The 19,152-nt window shown below is 55.7% G+C and overlaps 2 protein-coding genes across 3 annotated transcripts; one reads left to right on the plus strand and one right to left on the minus strand.

The window, feature by feature from the left end:
• Positions 1-1,608: 1,608 nt before the first annotated feature.
• CCNA2 (cyclin A2) lies at positions 1,609-7,787 on the plus strand. Its single transcript, XM_045831440.1, has 8 exons — positions 1,609-2,027; positions 2,785-3,025; positions 4,201-4,313; positions 4,498-4,721; positions 5,447-5,654; positions 6,186-6,299; positions 6,627-6,760; positions 6,991-7,787. The coding sequence occupies exons 1-8, from the start codon at positions 1,875-1,877 to the stop codon at positions 7,037-7,039; spliced, it is 1,236 nt and encodes a 411-aa protein (XP_045687396.1). The 5' UTR covers positions 1,609-1,874; the 3' UTR covers positions 7,040-7,787.
• EXOSC9 (exosome component 9) lies at positions 5,678-18,690 on the minus strand. Of its 2 annotated transcripts, XM_045831439.1 has the most exons (13): positions 18,544-18,690; positions 18,142-18,236; positions 17,374-17,493; positions 17,151-17,253; positions 16,180-16,317; positions 14,653-14,735; positions 13,205-13,337; positions 12,189-12,277; positions 11,460-11,606; positions 10,681-10,865; positions 8,230-8,308; positions 7,778-7,883; positions 5,678-6,004 (listed from the first exon to the last, which is right to left on the minus strand). In XM_045831439.1, exons 1-12 carry the CDS (start codon positions 18,607-18,609, stop codon positions 7,799-7,801), a joined length of 1,323 nt encoding a protein of 440 aa, XP_045687395.1. In that variant the 5' UTR covers positions 18,610-18,690; the 3' UTR covers positions 5,678-6,004; positions 7,778-7,798. The 2 variants fall into 2 exon arrangements, with proteins under 2 accessions (XP_045687395.1, XP_045687393.1); XM_045831437.1 differs by lacking the exon at positions 5,678-6,004 and having other exon boundaries at positions 7,636-7,883.
• Positions 18,691-19,152: the final 462 nt, after the last annotated feature.

The raw sequence follows: 19,152 nt of genomic DNA on the forward strand, positions 1-19,152 counted from the left end.
TAAAGCTGGGACTAGAACCCATATTTGGGCACCTGGTTTGTGTCCTCATTATGATGTAAGCTGTCAGCCCGTGGAAATGACCTACCAGTTATTTTTTCTACGAGTTGAGACCGATTTGTAAGTGATTTCACTGTTGTTTGATGGTGCCCGTGCCCCGCTTGTGGAATGCTCGCATTGGCTCAGCGGTGTAAACTGTGGACAGGGAGAGGCCCGGAACTAGTGTGGATTGAGGGGGCCGGGCGGCCTTTCTGAGGGCGATGCTCTGGCCCAGTGCAGCCGGGCAGCCTCCCTGTGAGCAGGGCCCGAGCCGGGACGCCTCGTCCGGTGCTCCTGCACCGGGATCTGCGCATCTCCTTTCCGTCATGTGTGAGGGAGGGGAAATGAGACTTAAGGCTGTGGTCATTTTCTTCATTAACCTTAATTCATATTTATTCATATTAGAAGGAATGAGAATTTAATTTTTAAAGGTTGCTTTAAAATGGTGTAAAGATTATAATGAAAAATAAACTTTTTAAGAAGGGCATACTCACAAATTTGTCAGAAAACAATCATGCTTCTTAAGTACATTCCATTATATTTGTTACACGTAAGCCTTGTTATAGATTAAATGTGAAAATTTGTTAAAGGCACATATGGCTGAAAGAGTTTTATTTTAACACGCTCAGATATTTTACTATAATCAAACCACCTTCTTTTTTTTAAGTCCTCATCCGAGGATATGTTGACTGATTTGAGAGAAACAGCGACGCATTGCCTCCTGTAGGTGCCCTCACTGGGAATCGAACCCACCACCTGCTGGTGCACTTGGCCGGGGCACAGCCTGCCTTTCTACGTGGAACGCGTTATTATATCTGGGTCACTAGAATCCACTGGGTGCTTTTCGTTGGCTGCTACGGCTTGGGGAATAATAGATAAAAATTAATGACTGTCTAGTTGAATTTCTTGTGGTGCATTACTCTTTGTTACATATAGATCAACAGTAGTTCAAGGTGGCACCTCATCAAAGTAATGGCCTCTTCGGTAGGAGAAGTAAAAAGCCTAAGACCGGAGCAGCACCCGATGGGAGGTGACTGTATGGTCGGCCACCCGAGAACCTGTTAGTTAGAACGTGGGCCGTGAACGGACTCGGGCACGGCCTGTGCCCCTACGGACAGCCGCCGGCCGGGTACAGGGACACTCGCAGTGAACGGGGTAGAGGACGGAGAGTGGGAGACACCGCGGGCCTTGAGTGGCCGGGCGGGTTCTAGGCCTCCGGGAACCGGTCGGTCGGGCTGCCAGGAGGCGCCGGGGGACGGCGGCGCGGCTCGCTGCTCACCGCCCTAGGTCCGGGTGGAACGGCCTTCGCCCGGAGCGCCCGGTCCCCAGTTAAAGGCCGCGTCCCTCCGGGCCCCACCCTCGCCCGGCGCAGGCGCGTTCCCTCCCGCCGCCCGGGGGCCGCCCCGCCCCGTACCTCCCCTCCTCGTTTGCGGGCGCGACGGCTTTCATTCGCCCGCGACTTGTCGCTCGGGTGACGTCACGGGCCCGAGCCCTTCTCATTGGTCCATTTCAATAGTCGCGGGATACTTGAACTGCAGGAACAGCCGCGTCTCCGGCGGGCTGCTGGCTGAGTCTCTGGGTGATCTTGCTCCTCCACGCCCGGCGGTGCCTGCTCCTTTCGCGGCCTCGCCGGTTCTCAGCGATCCCGGGCGGGAGGGAGGGTGGGCGGGCTGGCCCGGGCTGCGGCGGGCGGCTACGACTGGAGCGCTGCTCGGCGCGGCCGGTCGGCGGGACCCAGTGCACGCTGCTTGGCGCCGCAGGGTCATCCCGCCCTGCCCTCGGGAGCAGGGATTTTAGGCAGCTCTGCGGCCCGCGAGGCGGGCTCAGCGCCGTTCAAAATGCAACCGACAGCACCCCAAGAGGACCAGGAGAACATCAACCCCGAGAAGGCGTCGCCCGCTCAGCAGCCCCGGACCCGGGCCGGGCTGGCGGTCCTGAAGGCCGGGAACCAGCGGGGTCCAGCGCCGCCGCAAAGGCCCAAGACGCGACGAGTAAGGAGACGAGCGGTAGTTTTGCATGGGTTTAGCAGGCAGAGGAGAGGCGAAAGAGCACCCTCCGGTCTTTTTTAAGGAGGTCTGGGTCTGGAGCCCCCTTGATCCCTGGTTTTCCGGCGTGCTGGGTTGTAGCTGGGGTAGCTTCCTTCTCCCATTACTCTCTCTGCCGGCACTGTGCGCTCGCTGCTTGTCTGCTTGGTGGTTGTATTTTTCTCTAGGTAATGGGGTCAGACCAGGCTCTGCCACATGAGTGCGGTCTTGGCCCGCCTCTGCGTCTCCCTCTTCGCTTTTAAACCCCAGGCTCTGGGGGCCGGCCCTCCTGCCGCCTCCCGGTACAGGGAAGTTAGAGCTTACCTCTAGTTTAGGAAACAACGTAAAAAATATTTGGCTTTCGGTAAATTCCGCCATTTTACCGGAATTGCTCTGTTGCTCCACCCCAGGAGGAAAGCGTTTCTGCCATCTCTCTCCTAAACTTGTCATCATTGGGTCACTCCATCCCTCTTGTGGCCTTAATTAGTTTTTCATAATTCCAGTTACTGTGACACTCTCTGATCTTCCCATAAATGCCTGTGACAAATGGAAACATCCCTTCTTTTCCCCGACCACCCAAACTCCCTTGCCTGGATTTTGCCCCAGGAAGTTTGTTTTCCTGTTAGAGTTGTGGGGAGTGAAAAAGCAGAGGTTGAGACCCAGAAGGGGAAGAAAGCAAAACCCTACTTAATAAGCTCAAAGCAGGTTATTGATCACCTTTTAGGGTGCCCCCCTTAAGGATCTTAATGTAAATGATGAGCATGTCATCGCCCCTCCCTGGAATGCAAACAGTAAACAGCCTGCATTTACCATCCATGTGGATGAAGCAGAAGAGACTCAGAAAAGGCCAGGTGAATCCGACAGAACAGAACGTGAAGATGTCCTGGCGTTTAATTCAGCTATTGGTTTACCTGAACCGAGAAAGCCACTGGTACCTCTTGATTATCCAATGGATGGAAGTTTTGGTAAGTTTTAACAAAAATCTGTATCAAATCAATGTAATCATAATTAAGTGAGTTGGATTAATGATATTTTGCATTTTAAGACATTATCTTCCCCTATCCTTAGACATAACGAGTTAGGTTTAATGTCACAAGTTTTAAAGGGTGTGACTTTTCTCAGACCCCACAGCTAATGCTAATGCATGACCCAGTGACCTAAAAGGACGGAAATCCTAATGGGGTGCTTGTTCAGTACACTGCCAGTCTCATCAGTTTAACCAGGTCTCAAACACGGGTTTTTATCTGACCCTAGAAATGTTCCCACCGTTGGGAGACTAGGTGTCAGTTGGATTCCTTCCCAAGACTCACTGGTGCGAACCACTTCGTGGAGTGCCGTGTGGGGTGCAGCCCTTGTGTGTGATGCCTAAATCTCCCCAGCCTTAAATTGAAACCGGTCTGAGCGATCCTTGGGTGCCGGAGAGGAGCATCGTCCACCCCCCGTGAGTCAGGCGTGGAACCATGGGGCCTTGCACTTGACCACACCAGAACAGAGAGGCCGGCCTGGACAGCCGTGCTCACAGTGCGTGCGCCTTCTCCACCGCTGCATTCTGTTGGTGGGGGGAGGTCTGGAAGGAACAGGAAAGTCCTTCGGGATTAAAATAATTTATGTATTCTTATTTAAAATTTGCACAAATCTTAACCTCAGTGAACCTGGGAGTGAAAATAATGGATGATGTTTTTACTTCAAAAGATAATTTAAAATCACAAAAAATGAATCACTTGTTTAATGTGGTATTAGCCCTGCTCGTAGCTATTGCCGAGATTCTGCTTTGACTACATCCGACAGGCCTCCAGGCGGCTCCTACATATTGTCTCAGAACCTGGATTGTAGCCCTGGCCCCGGATAACCACCGTGCCAATATCCCTCGTGGAAGCTGAATGATAACTGAACCTAACACCTGATCCTCACACTGATTTTCCTGATAGTATTTTCCTACCAGTATTTTTTCTTGTTCGTTAAAATCATTCTACAGCTAAGTGGACGGAGGTGCTAGAAACCAGAGTGAAATAGTCTGTGTGCTTTGTCATGGGTGCAATAAATGCTTTGATAGCGTGGGACTCCCTGCAAGGGCCATCCCTTCTGGCTATGAAATAGAAAATTAAACCGTGAACATAGCCGTGCTTTTGAACTCCCCCAGAGTCACCGCAGACCATGGACATGTCGATCATACTGGAAGATGAGAAGCCAGTGAACGTCAACGAGGTCCCAGACTACCACGAGGACATCCACACCTACCTTAGGGAAATGGAGGTGAGGGCTCCCAGAACCCGCCTGCCGTGCTGCTGCCCGGCAGTGAGAGGGCGTGTGTACGTTCTTACCTGCCAGTCCGGCACACTGCTCTGTTGCTGTACTTAGGCTCTGGCACGGAGCAGCTTTGTTGGTGGAGAATAATGTAACTGCAGAGTTTAACACTGCTGAGTGACTCTCTCAACAGGTTAAATGCAAGCCTAAAGCGGGTTACATGAAGAAACAGCCAGACATCACCAACAGCATGCGGGCCATCCTCGTGGACTGGTTAGTTGAAGTAGGAGAGGAATATAAGCTACAGAATGAGACCCTGCACTTGGCTGTGAACTACATCGATAGGTTCCTTTCATCCATGTCTGTGTTGAGAGGAAAACTTCAGCTTGTGGGCACTGCTGCTATGCTGTTAGCCTCGTAAGTCAGCTTGGTTTGTTGGGGTGAAAGTGATCGGTCCCTTTCTGTGGAGGGAAGAAATGTGGTTTTTAGCAGTGGGATGTACGGTTACACAAAGCAGAGAGTCGGTGACTACCTCAGGGGTGACGGGTGGGTGACACTCTTCAGGACGTAACTTTTCCAGACCTGGGTCCCAGGGCACCTTGTTGAGTGAACATGTACACTGGCTACATTTTCACACACCAAGACCAGCTTACAAAGATTGAAAGTGTGATTCCTTCCATTAAAAAAGCGCTTTCTGGCATATGAGCTAAATCTTATCTTCTCTCCATTAAGATATGAAAACTAACATGAAATTCTGAACAATATAAATAAACTAAAAAGAGAATAGGAAAACTAAATTTTGAAACTTAAACATGAAATGTTTATTTTTCCAAGAAAATTTTTTAAACTTTCGGTTACTTGGTGAACTCGGGCATTGTTGCTGTCTGGGGAAGTCTCGTGCCTCCCACGTATTTCCTTTGGCCGCACGGGGGGCGGCATCTTCCCCTCCTTTGTTGATCTGGGGCTCTCAGTGGGCTGTCACCCAGTCTCTGCAGACCTGGTCGGCTCCCTGTGGAAACTGGCGGTCGGGAGTGGGTAGGCTTGGATTCGTGGCGTGTGTTCTGCCAGAGGGAATTCAGAATTGGGGTATTCATGCTCGCGTCTCTTTCAGGACTGATGGCTGAAAACTTTCTTCATTGCAGGAAGTTTGAAGAAATTTACCCCCCAGAAGTAGCCGAGTTTGTGTACATCACAGACGACACCTACACCAAGAAGCAGGTTCTCAGAATGGAGCACCTGGTCCTCAAAGTCCTCGCCTTCGACTTGGCGGCCCCGACCGTCAATCAGTTCCTCACCCAGTACTTTCTGCACCAGCAGCCGGCAAACTGCAAAGTTGAAAGCTTAGCAATGGTGAGTTCTTTTATCTGGCTGAAGCGAGACTCTTCGGGCACCACTAGGGGCAGGCAAGCCCTGACTTCATTATGCAGCTTTGGTCGAGGGCTTCGTGTCTGGGGCAGATCCATGCTGCAGTCTGGAAGAAGGCCTGCCCCTGGCAAAGGGTAACAGAAGCTTAAGTCTTGGGAAACCGTAGCCGGGAGAGTCGTCTTCAAAGCTATTAAAAGAGGAGCCCTGACTGGTGGGGCTCGGGTGGGTGTCATCCCGCAAAGCAAGAAGTGCTCAGTTCGGTCCCCAGTGCAGATTTGGTCCCCACCTGAACCGCGTGGGAGAGGCAACCAATGGGTGTTTCTTCCTTCTCCTCTCTGTAAAAATCAGTATTTTTTTAAGTCATTAAGAGGAGAAACAGTGACAGGATGGAACAAACACTAAAACAGCAGCTGTGTCTAAAAGAGGGGGCCACAGGAGAAAATGGGATCAGGGGGCGGAGGTCGGAGGTTCGGATTCCAGGTGTCGTGACCACCGAGTGCGTCCCTTGCATTGCAGTTCCTGGGGGAGCTGAGTCTGATCGACGCGGACCCGTACCTCAAGTACCTGCCCTCGGTGATCGCGGGAGCGGCCTTCCACCTAGCACTCCACACGGTCATGGGGCAGAGCTGGGTAGGTGCCAGGGAAGTTCCCTGCCCGTCCTGCACAGCGGGTGGTGGTCTGGGGTGCCCGCCTGGGCGGCCTGTTCCGCACCGTGTCAGCGCGTTGTTGGGCGGGCCTTGAACAGTGCACTGGAGGACCCTGGCCGTCCAGCCGGCTGCGGGGGAAGTAGTAACACTGACCCGTGTCTGCGTGCACGAGGTGGCACGCCGGCCTGAGCTAACCGGGAGGCTGCTGGTGCTGAGCTTTAACACAGCTCAGGCTCCGCGCCAACTGGTGAGTTCGGTGTCTGCTCCTGGAAGTGGAACTCAGCGGTTCTCCCGCCCTCTGCCCCGGCAGCCCGACTCCTTGGTGCAGCAGACGGGGTACACGCTGGAGAGCCTGAAGCCCTGTCTCCTGGACCTGCACCAGACCTACCTCAGGGCCCCGCAGCACGCCCAGCAGTCGGTCCGAGAGAAGTACAAGCACCCCAAGTAAGGCTGCGCGTGGCGAGCGGCCGGGGAGCAGCGGGCTTTTCCGGGTTACCCTGCGGTCCGGGGTCCTTGACCTTTGAACTTCACTGGAGGGCTCCGAAGTCAGGCACAGCAGCCTTTGAGGCTGTGCCCTGAGCCGGCCAGGTTTCTGGGCGTATTCGAGGGGGTGGGGGGACGAACTAGCGCTTCTCAGTGATGGTTACTGAAGACGGGCGTTCTCCCCCCCGCAGGTACCACGGCGTTTCCCTCCTCACCCCGCCGGAGACACTACAGGTGTGACGGGAGCGGCCGCCCGCTCCCAGGCGGGGCTCCCTCCGAGGACAGGGCGCGGCTTTTACGTTAGGTCTTTACAATCACTTCTGAACGCGACGCAAGTTATTCTCAATACAAATTATGCTATTTTAAAGTGGTTTTAATTTGTATATCTTTTGTACATGTAACTATCTTAGATACGTGGCCAATTTTAAGTGGTTTTGTTAAAGTATTAACGATGCCAGCCATCAGGATAAGACTAAGAATTAATAAATCGATTTAGAAAACTTGGATTTTGTAAGTCAAATTTAATTTGAGGTAAAAATTTGACTTCAGGATTTCACTCAGAAAAGTTATTTTCTCCTATGGGGACTAGGGAGGCTTCTAAAACTTTAAGAAAAAGAGCTGTATAGTTTCAGGAAAACAGACAGCGGTTCTGACATTTTCCTAAGCCTCTGGACCATTTGCTGACTTGCATAATCAAAGCGAATCTGGAATAAATCTGTGTATTTTTTGGTTGCGATGATCCTAGACTCTTTGAGCCCTTTGGACACGCTAAGAAAATGCTTTTTCACTCATCAACTTGCACACTTTATACTAAAGTGACGATTATTTAAGACCTGTTAAGTTTTCCAGAAGGTTTATTATTAAAAACGTAATGTAAGAACTATATAAAGAAATGGCTAGATTTTATAATGGATTTGTGAATTAGAAACGCCCAAGGTTGCCAGCACTTAAATAAATATCCTTTTAATAATTATTTACATTGACACAACCACGTGCGTGTCACTGAGCGGGCCTCTTCTTCTTCCTCCTCCTCGCTGGCTTTCTGCTTGGCGCCGGTTCCTGTTTTGCACCGACGGTCTGTGTTCTGCGAATAGAGTGAGTGAACGTTTACTGACAGTGTCGGTACCGGAGGCTGGCTGACTGTGTGGGCGACACACCCCATCGTGCGCGTCACGTTCTGGGACCGCAAGAACCAGGGGGCCTTACCCCCGCGCCCCGCCCCCCCGCCAGCCAGTATGGTATATTTTCAAACTCAGTAAAACGCAGTGACTCCAAAAGGCATCCACGCCGTTTTACAGGACCAGGTGCTGGTGTTTACAGCCCCACGGTGGGGAAACCAAAGAACAGCTGGGCTGCCGGTGAAAGGCGCGGCTCTCCGGCCACAGTGGGCGGGATGAGAACAGCCAGAGAAAGCAGCCAGGAACGGGTACCTTATCGTCTGCGGGTCCTTGCCTGGCTCCAGAATGACCATGTCCTCCTCTTCGCTGTCGGACAGCACGATGGGGGCGTCTTGAGGGAGACAGAAAGCAGTGTGAGTGCAGGCAGGCCCCATGCACTGCCCCCCGTCACTTGTTCTGCACGAGCTGAAGTTCATGGCAACCCTGAGCTGAGCAATAAGTCTATCAGCACCGTGTTCCAACTGGCTCAGGTGACGGCTAGCATTTCTTTGTAGTGAGGGATTTAATAAGGTGTGTTCATTGTTTTATTTACTGGGAAACCAAGAACGTGTGACCGCTGCACTGCGAGGCCAGGAGGCGAGCCCGCAGCACCTCTGGGTCGGCCCTCGTTCCCAGGGCGGGGGAGGTTCCCTCACGGGCGTCCAGTGGGCGACTGGGAAACCCCGCTCTGCTCAACAGCCCAGGCCCTCTGGGTGCGGGCGGGCCGGCAGACCCCCTTGTTTCCTTCCTTCCCCCGAGGAACGACCCCTGCAGCTCTGACAACGGCGCGCACGCCATTCCCCAAACGCTCGCGATCGCATCTCCGTCTGGTCCCGCCCGAGCAGAGAAGGGAGGGGGTCCGCACACCTCACGGACACCCACCGCACAGCGTCTGGCTGGCGGGGCCAGTGTGGAAGCTGCACACGCCAGCTGAACCGTGCGCCGCGCCGGGAGGTGCCGCCGTTTATATCTTAGAAGCCGCCCATTTTCAAGACCGAAACATCTCATTCCTCCCTATTACAAACAGCACTGGGAAGAAAACACCTAGAAGCACAACTGGGCTGAAAGGCACGTGCGTTCTGAGGATGGTTGCCAAGCCCCCCCAGAAACACTGCTCCGACCCGCACTCTGGGGACGGCGCGTGAGGCAGACCCCGCCCTGCACAGCCTTGCCAGGGCCGGCGGCGCTCGCGTCCGGACGTCACTGCCTGCCTTTCGCCCGCTTTCCCTTGGGCGTGCGTTCGCTCGGGGACATGCGATGTGGGCTGACCCTTTCCCCAGTGGGTCTTCCCTGGTGGCTTATCAGTTCTTTGTGCTTTGAGTTCTCAGTGAGTTTCTCCCTTCGTTCGTGTGCTCGAGAGGGACTCGGCCAATTCTCTTAGGCCCACCTTCATTACTCCGTTGAAAGTACTCGTCTTCGAGCTCCCAGTGGGAGACCCCAGCTGCTCACCTCTCAACCTCAGAGAGGCGGTTCCCAGACACGTGAAGGGCACAGGCAAGGCTGCGTGCCCGGTGGCACCGGGACAGTGAAAAGCTGGTGTCCACAGGCAGTGCTGTCGGTAAGGGGACGACGGACCAACGAGGGGCACCGGACACTGAACTCACAGCCCTCAGACTGGCTGACGGACCGGCAAGCACACAGAAGGCCCAAGGCTTCGCTCGCAGTCCCGGGGGAAGCCGGGCCCGCGCTGTGACCACGGAGCGGGGTCCGGGAGAGAACACGCAACGGAGTGCGCGCCGGGAGAGCGGGTGCTGTAGGGCCCTCCCCCGGGGCTCCTCCTCCTTCCCCACGGCTCGGCTCCACGGCGCTTACAGGCGCATCTGTGTCCCCACCGGCGGGCAGCCCGGCTGTCACCGAGACTCAGGAGTGCTCAGGCCCCGGGCCTGGAGCCTTGCCCGCGATCTCCGCCCCCACTGCCTGAAGGACAGATCAGGGTCAGAGTCCAGTCCGGGCCAACACAGGTCTGGTCTTCCTGAAGACAGAGAGCCCGCAGGCAACAGCGCCATCTCCCGTACCACGGCCTCCGGAACGCGAGCATCTCCCGGGACCGCCCGCACTCCAGTGACTGCGTTTCACACCGCCGCCGCCCTCCTGCAGCAGCCACACGAGGCTGTGCAACGCCCGCGTCACCCAGAACTGCAGCGCAGAGGCCGGTTCTGGTCCCACGAGCCCCGCGTCAGGTGCTCAGCAGCGCACGTGGGCAGCGGTGCAGTGCCGTGCCGGACCGTGCACAGAGAACACTTCTGACACGCAGCGAGCGCTGCTTGGGCAGCACGACTCTGATAATGAACGTCACGTCACAGGGTTCGCGTCCCAGAAACGGCGTGCAGGCCCGAGCCCTGTAAGTGGCCCCCTCAGTGGCGGTCCAGGCACACAGGCGTAAGAGGAGAGAGACCAGGACACGTACGTCTGCACTGAGAAGGCGAGTGCAGGCCAACCGCAGCCCCCGCCCACCCCGCAGCGGTGACCCGTCCTCCAGACGAGACCTGCGGTGAGCGGTGCACACGCTCCCGCAGCCCGGTTCCCGCTTGACCCAGCGCGCCTCCCCTCCACAAACAGGAAGGGCTGACACATAAAACTACGGCCCCTGTTTGGGGAGACCTTCATCTGTAAGTAGGGCCCAACCACACACACACACACACACGACAGCATGTATAACTTATGTCTACACGTGTAAGTAACACAGTGTATAATGTATAATAAAAGCCACAAAGCAGCACCTACCCCGGCTCCCAGCGCTGGGGCCGTCCATGCCCGGGTCCACTGTCACACTGTCGAGGACAATGGCTTCGTCACTGCCACCTTCCTCCTCCTCCTCCTTCTCCGAGTCTTCCAGATCGCCCCAGGAGTTTTCTACTCCTTCTCCGATCTGCGCGGTGCCGGGAGTCCAGAGCACAGGGTCAGAAACACTCCACGGTCAAGGAAACCAAGTCACACGGACGCGGCTGCTCGACGCAGCGCTGACGGAGACTGGAAGCTCCCCCCACCCCCCGAGACTGGAGGGCCCCCCAAACCCTGAGCGGAGAACACTGACCGGGAGCTGGACCGAGGGCGGCTGGACAACGAGGAAAGGCAGAACTAGGTGGGGACTCAGGCGAGGATTTTACGGACACAGGGAGAGAGACCGCGAGACTGACTGCACGTCTCAGCTGGAGGACAGTACCAGTCGGAGAATGAAGGAAAACGGTGTCAAAAACAATGCGTGACGGCGGACAGAGTGCTTGACCATGCCCCTGAAGTCAGAGACAATGTTCAGAGGAAAGTGAAACGCCACAAACCAGCTCTTGAAATGAGAGACTGCGCCGAGTGCTGCGGGAGAGCCGAAGGGAAGAGGAGGCGGGTGTTACGCCGTGACCCTGACGCGTCCCTCTCTGCGCCCTGCATGCGCGGCTCACAAGACGCAGAAGACAGATCTCAGCGCGCACCCGCACACGCCCAACACCGCCACGGTGCCACGGGTCCCGTGATGGGGGGGGGGGGGGAACACGGCCCAGGGAAGATACACTTCGGGGGGAGGCTCGGCCTCAGCGATGATCTCCTCCACCCTCTCCTCCACGTCGGAGGTGTCCACGGGGGCCTTCTCCATTCTGAACGCCGTGATCCTCTGGTTTGCTATGGACTCCGCAAAGCCGAACTTGCCGCCTTCTTTCCTGCGAGGGTTTTTTTCAGCGGGGAGGGGGTGCGGGCGTGGGAATGGGGTGGACAGTAGAAGAAAAGACAAAACATGAAGAAAGTTACTTTTCAATAGCTAATACTGGAATAGTTCCTTGACTGAGCCGGCCTCGCCAGTCCCCGTGCCCATCCAGGGGAGTAACTCCAGGCCCGTCTCACTGCCATTTACGGGACCAGGCGCTGGCGCTGCTAAGCGCCTGAAGCACATGACGACTCTGTAAGCCTCGAACCAGCCACGGCAGGCCGAGGGTGACAGACCCTGATGCAGGGGACACTGACGCAGGGGACAGACACTGACGTGCTGGGGTACGGGTCCTGCTTACGGTCACGTGGTGAGAAGACTGGATCAGCCCCGTTTGAGTTCTTGTAGTTAATCTGATTTACTAGACTCCTAAAAACTCTTAAATTTTTAGGAAAAAAAAACATTTTGACATTCCGAGTGTCCCACCGAGATGAACAGATGAGGAAAGACCCACGTGTGCGGCCGCCCCCGGGCAGGAAGGACCCTCCACAGAAACACCTGCACCAAAACTATCGCGCTGCAACAACGTGGAACTCACCTCACTTTCTGGTCATTCTCCAGCGCCTTCTGTATCAGCTCCGTGATTTCCGCTACTTTCACACCAGCGATTTTACTGCACCTCAAAACCTATTTATAAAAACGGATTGTCACTTAAAGACACACCAAACAGCTTTCTCTAGCAAAACCAAGAACATGAAACCAGTTTTTCTAACTTTGTAATTTAAACCTGTCTTCCAAACATGAAATGAACACAACACAGCAAGTTCCGAGTTGCTTCAGGACACCCGAAGGACCGTCCTGGTACAGAACAGGCCGAGAGCGTGCCCGCGGCAGCGACGCACAGCCGTGCAGAGGCCGCAGGCGTCCACTGCAGGCTCGGGCGCTCGGCCTGCCCTCCGGGGGCGGGAGCCCCAGCACTGGGCTAGTGAGGCCGCAGAGCACCCCTGGAGGCTTCCAGAAAGCGAATGTTCTCGGGTGTCAGAGGCCTAAGGGATCGGGTTCCTTGGCAACAGGGGTCTGGGGAGGGGCATGATGCCGGGAATGACGGCGGTGAGGAAAGTTTCTATCTACAGCACATCGAATACAGTCTGTGCAGTGCAACCTGTCCGTTTCTCCTGTGCCCTCCCAACAACCAGGTGCTGACACATCACTCCCTGCTTCACACACAGGGAAACGGAGGCACGAACACGTGCAGAGCTGGGCCTGAGAGGCGCTCGTGGCACCCAAATGCTGAGCTATCTTTCACCTCGCTTCTATTTTTGACACCTTCTGGGGGGAAGAGAGGTCTGAGTCTCCTCCTTCACTGGGAAGTACACAGTGTCCCTCCGCCCAGGAGGGTGGGGCTCCAGAGGGCCGCAGTGAGGGGGAGGGAGACACGGTGCAGCCGCCCGCCGGCCGACAAACTCCTGGGTCCTGGAGCCAGACCCTGACATGCGCCAGAACCAGTCGCCGGAGACTCCCCTGCCGGACTCCGGCTACAGAGGGCGAGCGGGGAAGCGTCTGCCGGAAGAGACGGCCGGCCCTGGGCCCCGGGCCGCGGGCGGCGGCACCGACCTGCTCGGCCAGCAGCATGATCCCCCCGCTGGACTGCAGCGTGCAGATCTCCCGGTGCTTGTTCATGGCGATGACCAGCAGGCCGTCCATGACGCGCTCCTCCCGCTCGCTGGGGTCCACCAGCAGGAACGTGCTGCGGGGACACGAGGCGGCTGAGTGCACCGTCCGGGTGGGGGGGGCGCTCGTCCGCCTCGGGGCCACGGACAGTCTGAAAAGATGGCACGAGTACAGTAGACACAGGGAAGGCCTGTGCCTGCGGGTCTGAGCCGCTTTAATGGGAGAAGACACGAGAGAACTTTTGTTTCTATAGACACCAAACAATGCTAAGTGGATACTGCTGCGAGTTATTACAGTCAAGTCACATTAAGTTCAAATGGTTTTATTTAAATGATATGTAACTGAAATCAGACGCTATCACTTTCAGTAAATAACTCTTATGGCTCTTTAACAAAAACTTAAGACAGTGTGATTAATTTAAAGTCTCCTTAACGGCCTGCACTCCGAAGGTCTTCCAGGCTCTAACCGCTCATTTAAAAAACACCGCATCTAGGCCCTGCCCCAGGAGCCCCCAGGCCCGAGTGGTCATTGCGCCCCGGAGAGGAGCTGCCCACACCGGGGCGCTCTGTGAGTGCGCGACCCCGGCTTCCAAAGACGCAGCGGAACAAAAGAGTGTGAAGCACTCCAAGGACAATCTTTAAGGCACTGGTTACACATTAAACTACCTTAGATATAGTAAATAAAATGAAACGTGTAAAACCTAAATTCACCCGATTCTTTTTGCCACTTTAACGCCTGGAAACCTTCACACTGCACACGTGGCTCACCCACCGCTGCCCGCCGCCGGTCTAGCTCCCTCCGCAAAGCTCTGCACTGCAAGCCTTTCTCTAGCTCGTGCTCCTAAGCCTGTTCGCGTGTCTTACTCACACCTCCCTCTGCTTCCACAACGCTGTAAGGCTCGGCTCCCCCCGCGGGCACCACTCCACGGACCGAGGAAACGGCAGGCGAGCCGACGGCCCGAGACGCTGCCCCATGGGGAAGGGTCCCCCGTGGCGGCTCCCAGAGCCACTGCGTCCAGCGGGCTCCGGAGCCCCGCTGCCATCGCCCGCGGGGGTGCCCACCCCGCTGCCCCGGTTGGAGCCTGGCACACGGTCCTCCCGACACCCGCACCCCCAGAGACCGAAGGACAGCACTGGACCACGTGGCAGCGAGCCCACCGAGCTGAGACACACCACGGAAAGACAAGCGTGGAGCCCTCCTCGCAGCGTTTGCCACTTCTGTCGAGAAAGCTCTGTGCCGACTGCAGCCCCTGGGAAGGGCTAAGCTATAACGGCAAGTTCTCTCCTGAACCGAGAGGCGCTGGAGTGCTGGGGGGGGGGCTGCCGTCTGTCCACGGCACACCCAAGTGACACGGCCAAGCGCCCGGCAGCGCCGACCGCGGCGAGACTCACCCCTGGCGGAAGAAGGCGAAGCTCACGCAGATGGGCAGGTGGTGCACGCTCAGCGGGACTGGGTCCCGCTCCTCCGGCGCGTACTATTGGAAAGTAAAAGTCGTGAACCTGTGAAAAAACTGTCTTGCACATCAATACTGAGATAAACAGATGAAACCCCACGGATCCTCGGTGAGCACCTAAACCCCTTCTTTACAGTTACCCATCTGAGTCTGCCATTCACGTGCCTTTCAGCTCCACGCCTCTGCCACAGGCTGCACTGGCTGCACTGGGACCCGTTTCACACGCCACAGAGCCAGCCACTCACTCGGGTTCACGTGTAACGCATCTGCACCCACGCAACTGTCCCCACAGTGCAGTTCTTTAATACTGCCACTATCCTCCCCCCGCCCCACACCCCCGACTGCCCTCCAGCCTGTGCCCAGTCGGCTCTCCCTCCCAGCCCCACGCGAGCCCTGCGCTGCTACTCCCTGTCTCTGTAAAGCCGCCTTCCGGGGCATTCCCCCAGGTGGGACCAACCAGCTCTCAGTCTTTCATACTGGCCCCTTCAGCCCAGTAAGCTCCCCCCGCCCCTCACCCCCCCGCAGCATGTATGGTTGGTCTGGTCCCCATCACTGCTGACCCGTGGCCGCAGCACAGTCAGGGCACCCTTTGTTTCCCATTCGCCCGTGGACACACTGGGTTGCCGCCAGGTTTTGGCGACTACACATACGCTATGAACATTCACATAAAAGTCTCTGAGCGAACATACACTTTACCACCAGCAATAACTCTACAGTGGTTTTCTTTTGTGAGTGCTGATCACGCTCTACTTGTTTCCGCTTCCCTGTACCACGTCCCTTCTCCGCAAGGGCAAGTCTCCGCTGTTAAAAACTCCTGTGTCCCGAGCGCTCAGTCTCTCGGGAGGCTGCTCCAGCCCGATGCCTGAAAGCAGCATCCAGGTGGACTGCTCAGAGAGCCTGGTGACCCCTTCCGCACCTCCAGGACGCAAACCACCCCGCAGCGCGCTTTCACGCTCGTCGCACACACTTCACGTGACTTAAAGGAACACACTCGGCAAACGAGAGAAAGGCCACGTGAACTGCACAGGCCAGCGGCCCCGCCCCGCAGCGTCAGCACCGCCCGGGAGCTCTGCCAGCAGCGCAGCATCCTGGGTCCCCCACCGCGCTCTGAGGGTGGAGCCCAGCAGCGCGTTCTAACAAGCAGCTGATGGACTCTGCCGCAAACGAGCATGCGCTTCCCACTGTGCTGCAGTCCCCACCCACGCGGCCCCCAAACATGAGACCACCACTTCATCTGATGCACAACCCAGAGAGGTCATCTACTTTCATTCCAGAAAGCCAGGCTGGGGTGCACCTTTACGGACACTGTAACACAGGAGAGTTAAGAGACTTCAAAGACAATCTGACCTATGCAGCGTTTGCCTTATGAACAGATTTTAGAGCACACCTCATTTCCGCCGACAACTAGAGGCCACCAGCGCCCAGTCCGTGCGCCCACAGACGGGAGCACGGCTCGCCTACTCACCAGCGTCACCTCATCTCCTTGGACAGACACGTCGGGTCTTCGGAAGTGGCACAAGGCTACGATCGCAGCAATGCTGGCAGCATCGATAATATTTCCATCGTGATTTAATAAATGTAGGTCCACACGTATTTGCCAAACCTGAATGTGAATTTAAAACACACATAAATCCTACTGACCACAACCAGTGGCTATTTAAAAGGAAAAATAACACTGTGTGCTAATTCTTCTCTTGCTGTTAAAATGTGGTTGCTCCTTCTCATTATCAACAAAACTGCATCTAGAAAAATGTTAGGCCAGACCGACATCTGAAATACCAAGAGTTCATTCATCCTTCTAGGAGTCCACCGGACAACAGGAAGATATGTAAGTGTATGGAACCATTTTACATTTAACACTAGGAGTCCCCTAACTCTAAGCATCTATGATGACAACCCTACAAGTAATGCGAATAGGAAGTGTCCCAGTCAAGCATGGAATGTGGGAAGGCGAGGTGACTCTTCTGGAGTCAAAAAGACGGCCAAAAGGCCCTAGTCAAGGATAGCGTTCTACTACTGTCGTGCTGGGCGATTTACTGAGAATGAGGTTTGCGACGTGTGGTCCTGGCTAAGGCAACAAATCTATCCGGATGGAGGGTGCAATCCGCTCTTCAGCTCTGCACCCGTGAAAAAGGAAGGTATTGCCTGCGTCTATGGACTAACTTACAGAACATAAGAAAGTTAATTAAAACATATGAAAAACCACAGGCTGTCTGAATGAAACGTTTTCGCACCAACGCCAGCTGCATTTTCACAATGTTTTCCGTCCCTTCCCAGAGAGATGACACAGAGCTGCAGGGGCGGCACGCGGGGGCACCTGCAGCGAAGTGACCCGGTGCGGAAACGACGTGAGGTTTGCGCATTAACGCACAGCTGCCGGGACCCACGCATCAACGACACTCGCCCTGAGACTAGGAACCCCGGGCCCGTCCCCACCTTTTCACCAGCAACAACACAGAGAGACTCAGTGTCTATGCACTTCGAGTTCCTGAGACACCTCTCCAGGAGGCGGTTCAGCTTCACCAGGAGGTCTGACTGCCTGCGGAGACAGGGGCGGGCCGGTGTCATGAGCAGCAACGCCAGGCACCGAAACAACACCTCGCTGCGCTTCTACTCTCCTCGGGTCAGAGCAGTTGGTTTAAGGAGAAAATTTAAATACCTGCCAGGTTCAAAAGCTGGGGCAGCCATCTGAGAGAGTTCAAGGTTAAAAAACAGAATTCCTTCTGTTGCCCTATTGAGTTTTGGAGAAACGAGTTCACAGGAAACCTGTCCAAGAACTCTGCAAAGACAAAGTGCAAATCTGTTGATTAAATGCATTTCCTTTCCAATTTTAAAAAAAAATCTAAAAGTACTAATTAAGTTTCAATCTCACTCTGAGTAGTAAGTAACACACTCAGCATGATGACATTATGTATAAAGTACAGTAAAACATATACAAGAATAAAATGCATATTGGTACAAAGAGATGACAAGAAAAAAGGTCTTGTATTTACTATACTGCTTATTCCACAGATCCTTTTAAAAAAAACTGGTGACCTTAATTTTGCTTTCCTAAAACAAGTAACTATTGACACAAGATAGCATGCAAACTTGAGATTTCTTAAGAGTTTTTCTACAGCACGTTCACCAACACTATCAGACCAACGTCCCCACAACTTCCAAATGAGCATTAAAAACCAAGTTCTCACATCGCTCAGGAAAAGGAGGCAAGTAGGGCATATTTACTGACAAGACGTGCAGAAGAATTCGGAGCAATCGAGAACTATGTGATACCCGTGTTACAGAAAATGTACTTCTGATTAAAAACGTAAAGATTACAGAAACCACACTTCTTTTTGGCAGCTACACCAAGTACCGTCCAGACTTCCTGGCCGCTCTGTAAACAACAGGTCCCCCCATTCGGCTCCTAATTCGAGTCCTTTGTTACCTCGTTTTCCCAAGTTCCACCATACAGCACCCGTAGTCTGTTCCAAACGAAATCTTGATGCTCCTGTAATCATAGGTTTGCCTGCCATCCAGGCGCTGTAAGCACAAGATTCACCCGCTTACTCCTTCAACAGGTAAGCAGCGGCCGTGCCGAGCCGGGCCCCGGGCGCCCGCCCGCCCGCCCCCACTAGCAAATGGAGACTGGGAGCCGGGGCGCTGGCAGGGGCTGGGCTCACTCGAGCCCTGAAAAGAACCCACTGGAGCCAAGTAAAACCCGGGGGGCTGGGGAGGCAGCGGGCGTCCGGCAGGGCTCCTCGGGGCCAGCGAGGGCCCCAGCCGGAAAGCTGCGGACGGCCGGGCCACCTGAGCGCCCACGAGGCCCCAGGTGCCCGGGGCCGCGCACCTTCTTCTCCTCGATGGCGCGGAGGAGGAAGCGGCGCTCGCAGTTTGAAAGCGGTGTCTCCTTCATGGTGGCGCGGTCCCGGGACGCGCGGGCCGGGGACTGCGTAGGGGAGGAACCCGGGCCTCTCCACGCGCGCCCGGCTCGCTGGCGGCGCAGGTGCTTACGTCATCAAGACTCGGCGGCGAGACGCGCCGAAGCGGAGGCGGCGCGGCGCCACTGCGCAGGCTCGGAGCGAGGCGGCGGCGGCGGCGGAAGTGGCCGCGCGGAACCCCGGGGCTGAGCCCGGCGCGTCTCCGAAAGCAAAGACAGATTTCTTCTATCTCAAAGTGTAGCGGCGCGGGGCGGGGGCAAACATATGCAGTGGTGGTAGAAACCAGCCTCAGCGCAGCGCTGTCGCACCGCACCCTTCGTCAGTCGTAGCGGGGCGGGGCGGGCCGCACAGGGGTCCCTGTTGCTGTGCGGGGGACGGAGGCGAGGCGTGGCGGCTGGAGCCCGGCGAGCCGAGCGCGCGGCAGGTCCGGTGCAGGAACTCCGGCGGGGGCGGGCGGGGGTGCAGCGTGGGGGACGCGGGAGGTGAGCTGGGGTGCAGCCTCGGAGCCCTGAGCGGGC

This window comes from Phyllostomus hastatus, unplaced genomic scaffold (assembly GCF_019186645.2).
Source record: "Phyllostomus hastatus isolate PE091 unplaced genomic scaffold, TTU_PhHast_1.1 phas_contig_159, whole genome shotgun sequence".
NCBI lineage: Eukaryota > Metazoa > Chordata > Mammalia > Chiroptera > Phyllostomidae > Phyllostomus > Phyllostomus hastatus.

Coding starts and splice junctions, on each gene's coding strand:
- EXOSC9 (XM_045831439.1), bottom strand. CDS start 18,609: ATGAAGGAGACACCGCTTTCAAACTGCGAGCGCCGCTTCCTCCTCCGC. Junction 16,318..17,150: donor GTGTTGTTGCTGGTGAAAAG/GTGGGGACGGGC, acceptor ATTCACATTCAG/GTTTGGCAAATACGTGTGGA. Junction 10,866..11,459: donor GCCGAGCCTCCCCCCGAAGT/GTATCTTCCCTG, acceptor TTGACCGTGGAG/TGTTTCTGACCCTGTGCTCT.
- CCNA2 (XM_045831440.1), top strand. CDS start 1,875: ATGCAACCGACAGCACCCCAAGAGGACCAGGAGAACATCAACCCCGAG. Junction 3,026..4,200: donor TCCAATGGATGGAAGTTTTG/GTAAGTTTTAAC, acceptor GAACTCCCCCAG/AGTCACCGCAGACCATGGAC. Junction 4,722..5,446: donor GCTGCTATGCTGTTAGCCTC/GTAAGTCAGCTT, acceptor TCTTCATTGCAG/GAAGTTTGAAGAAATTTACC.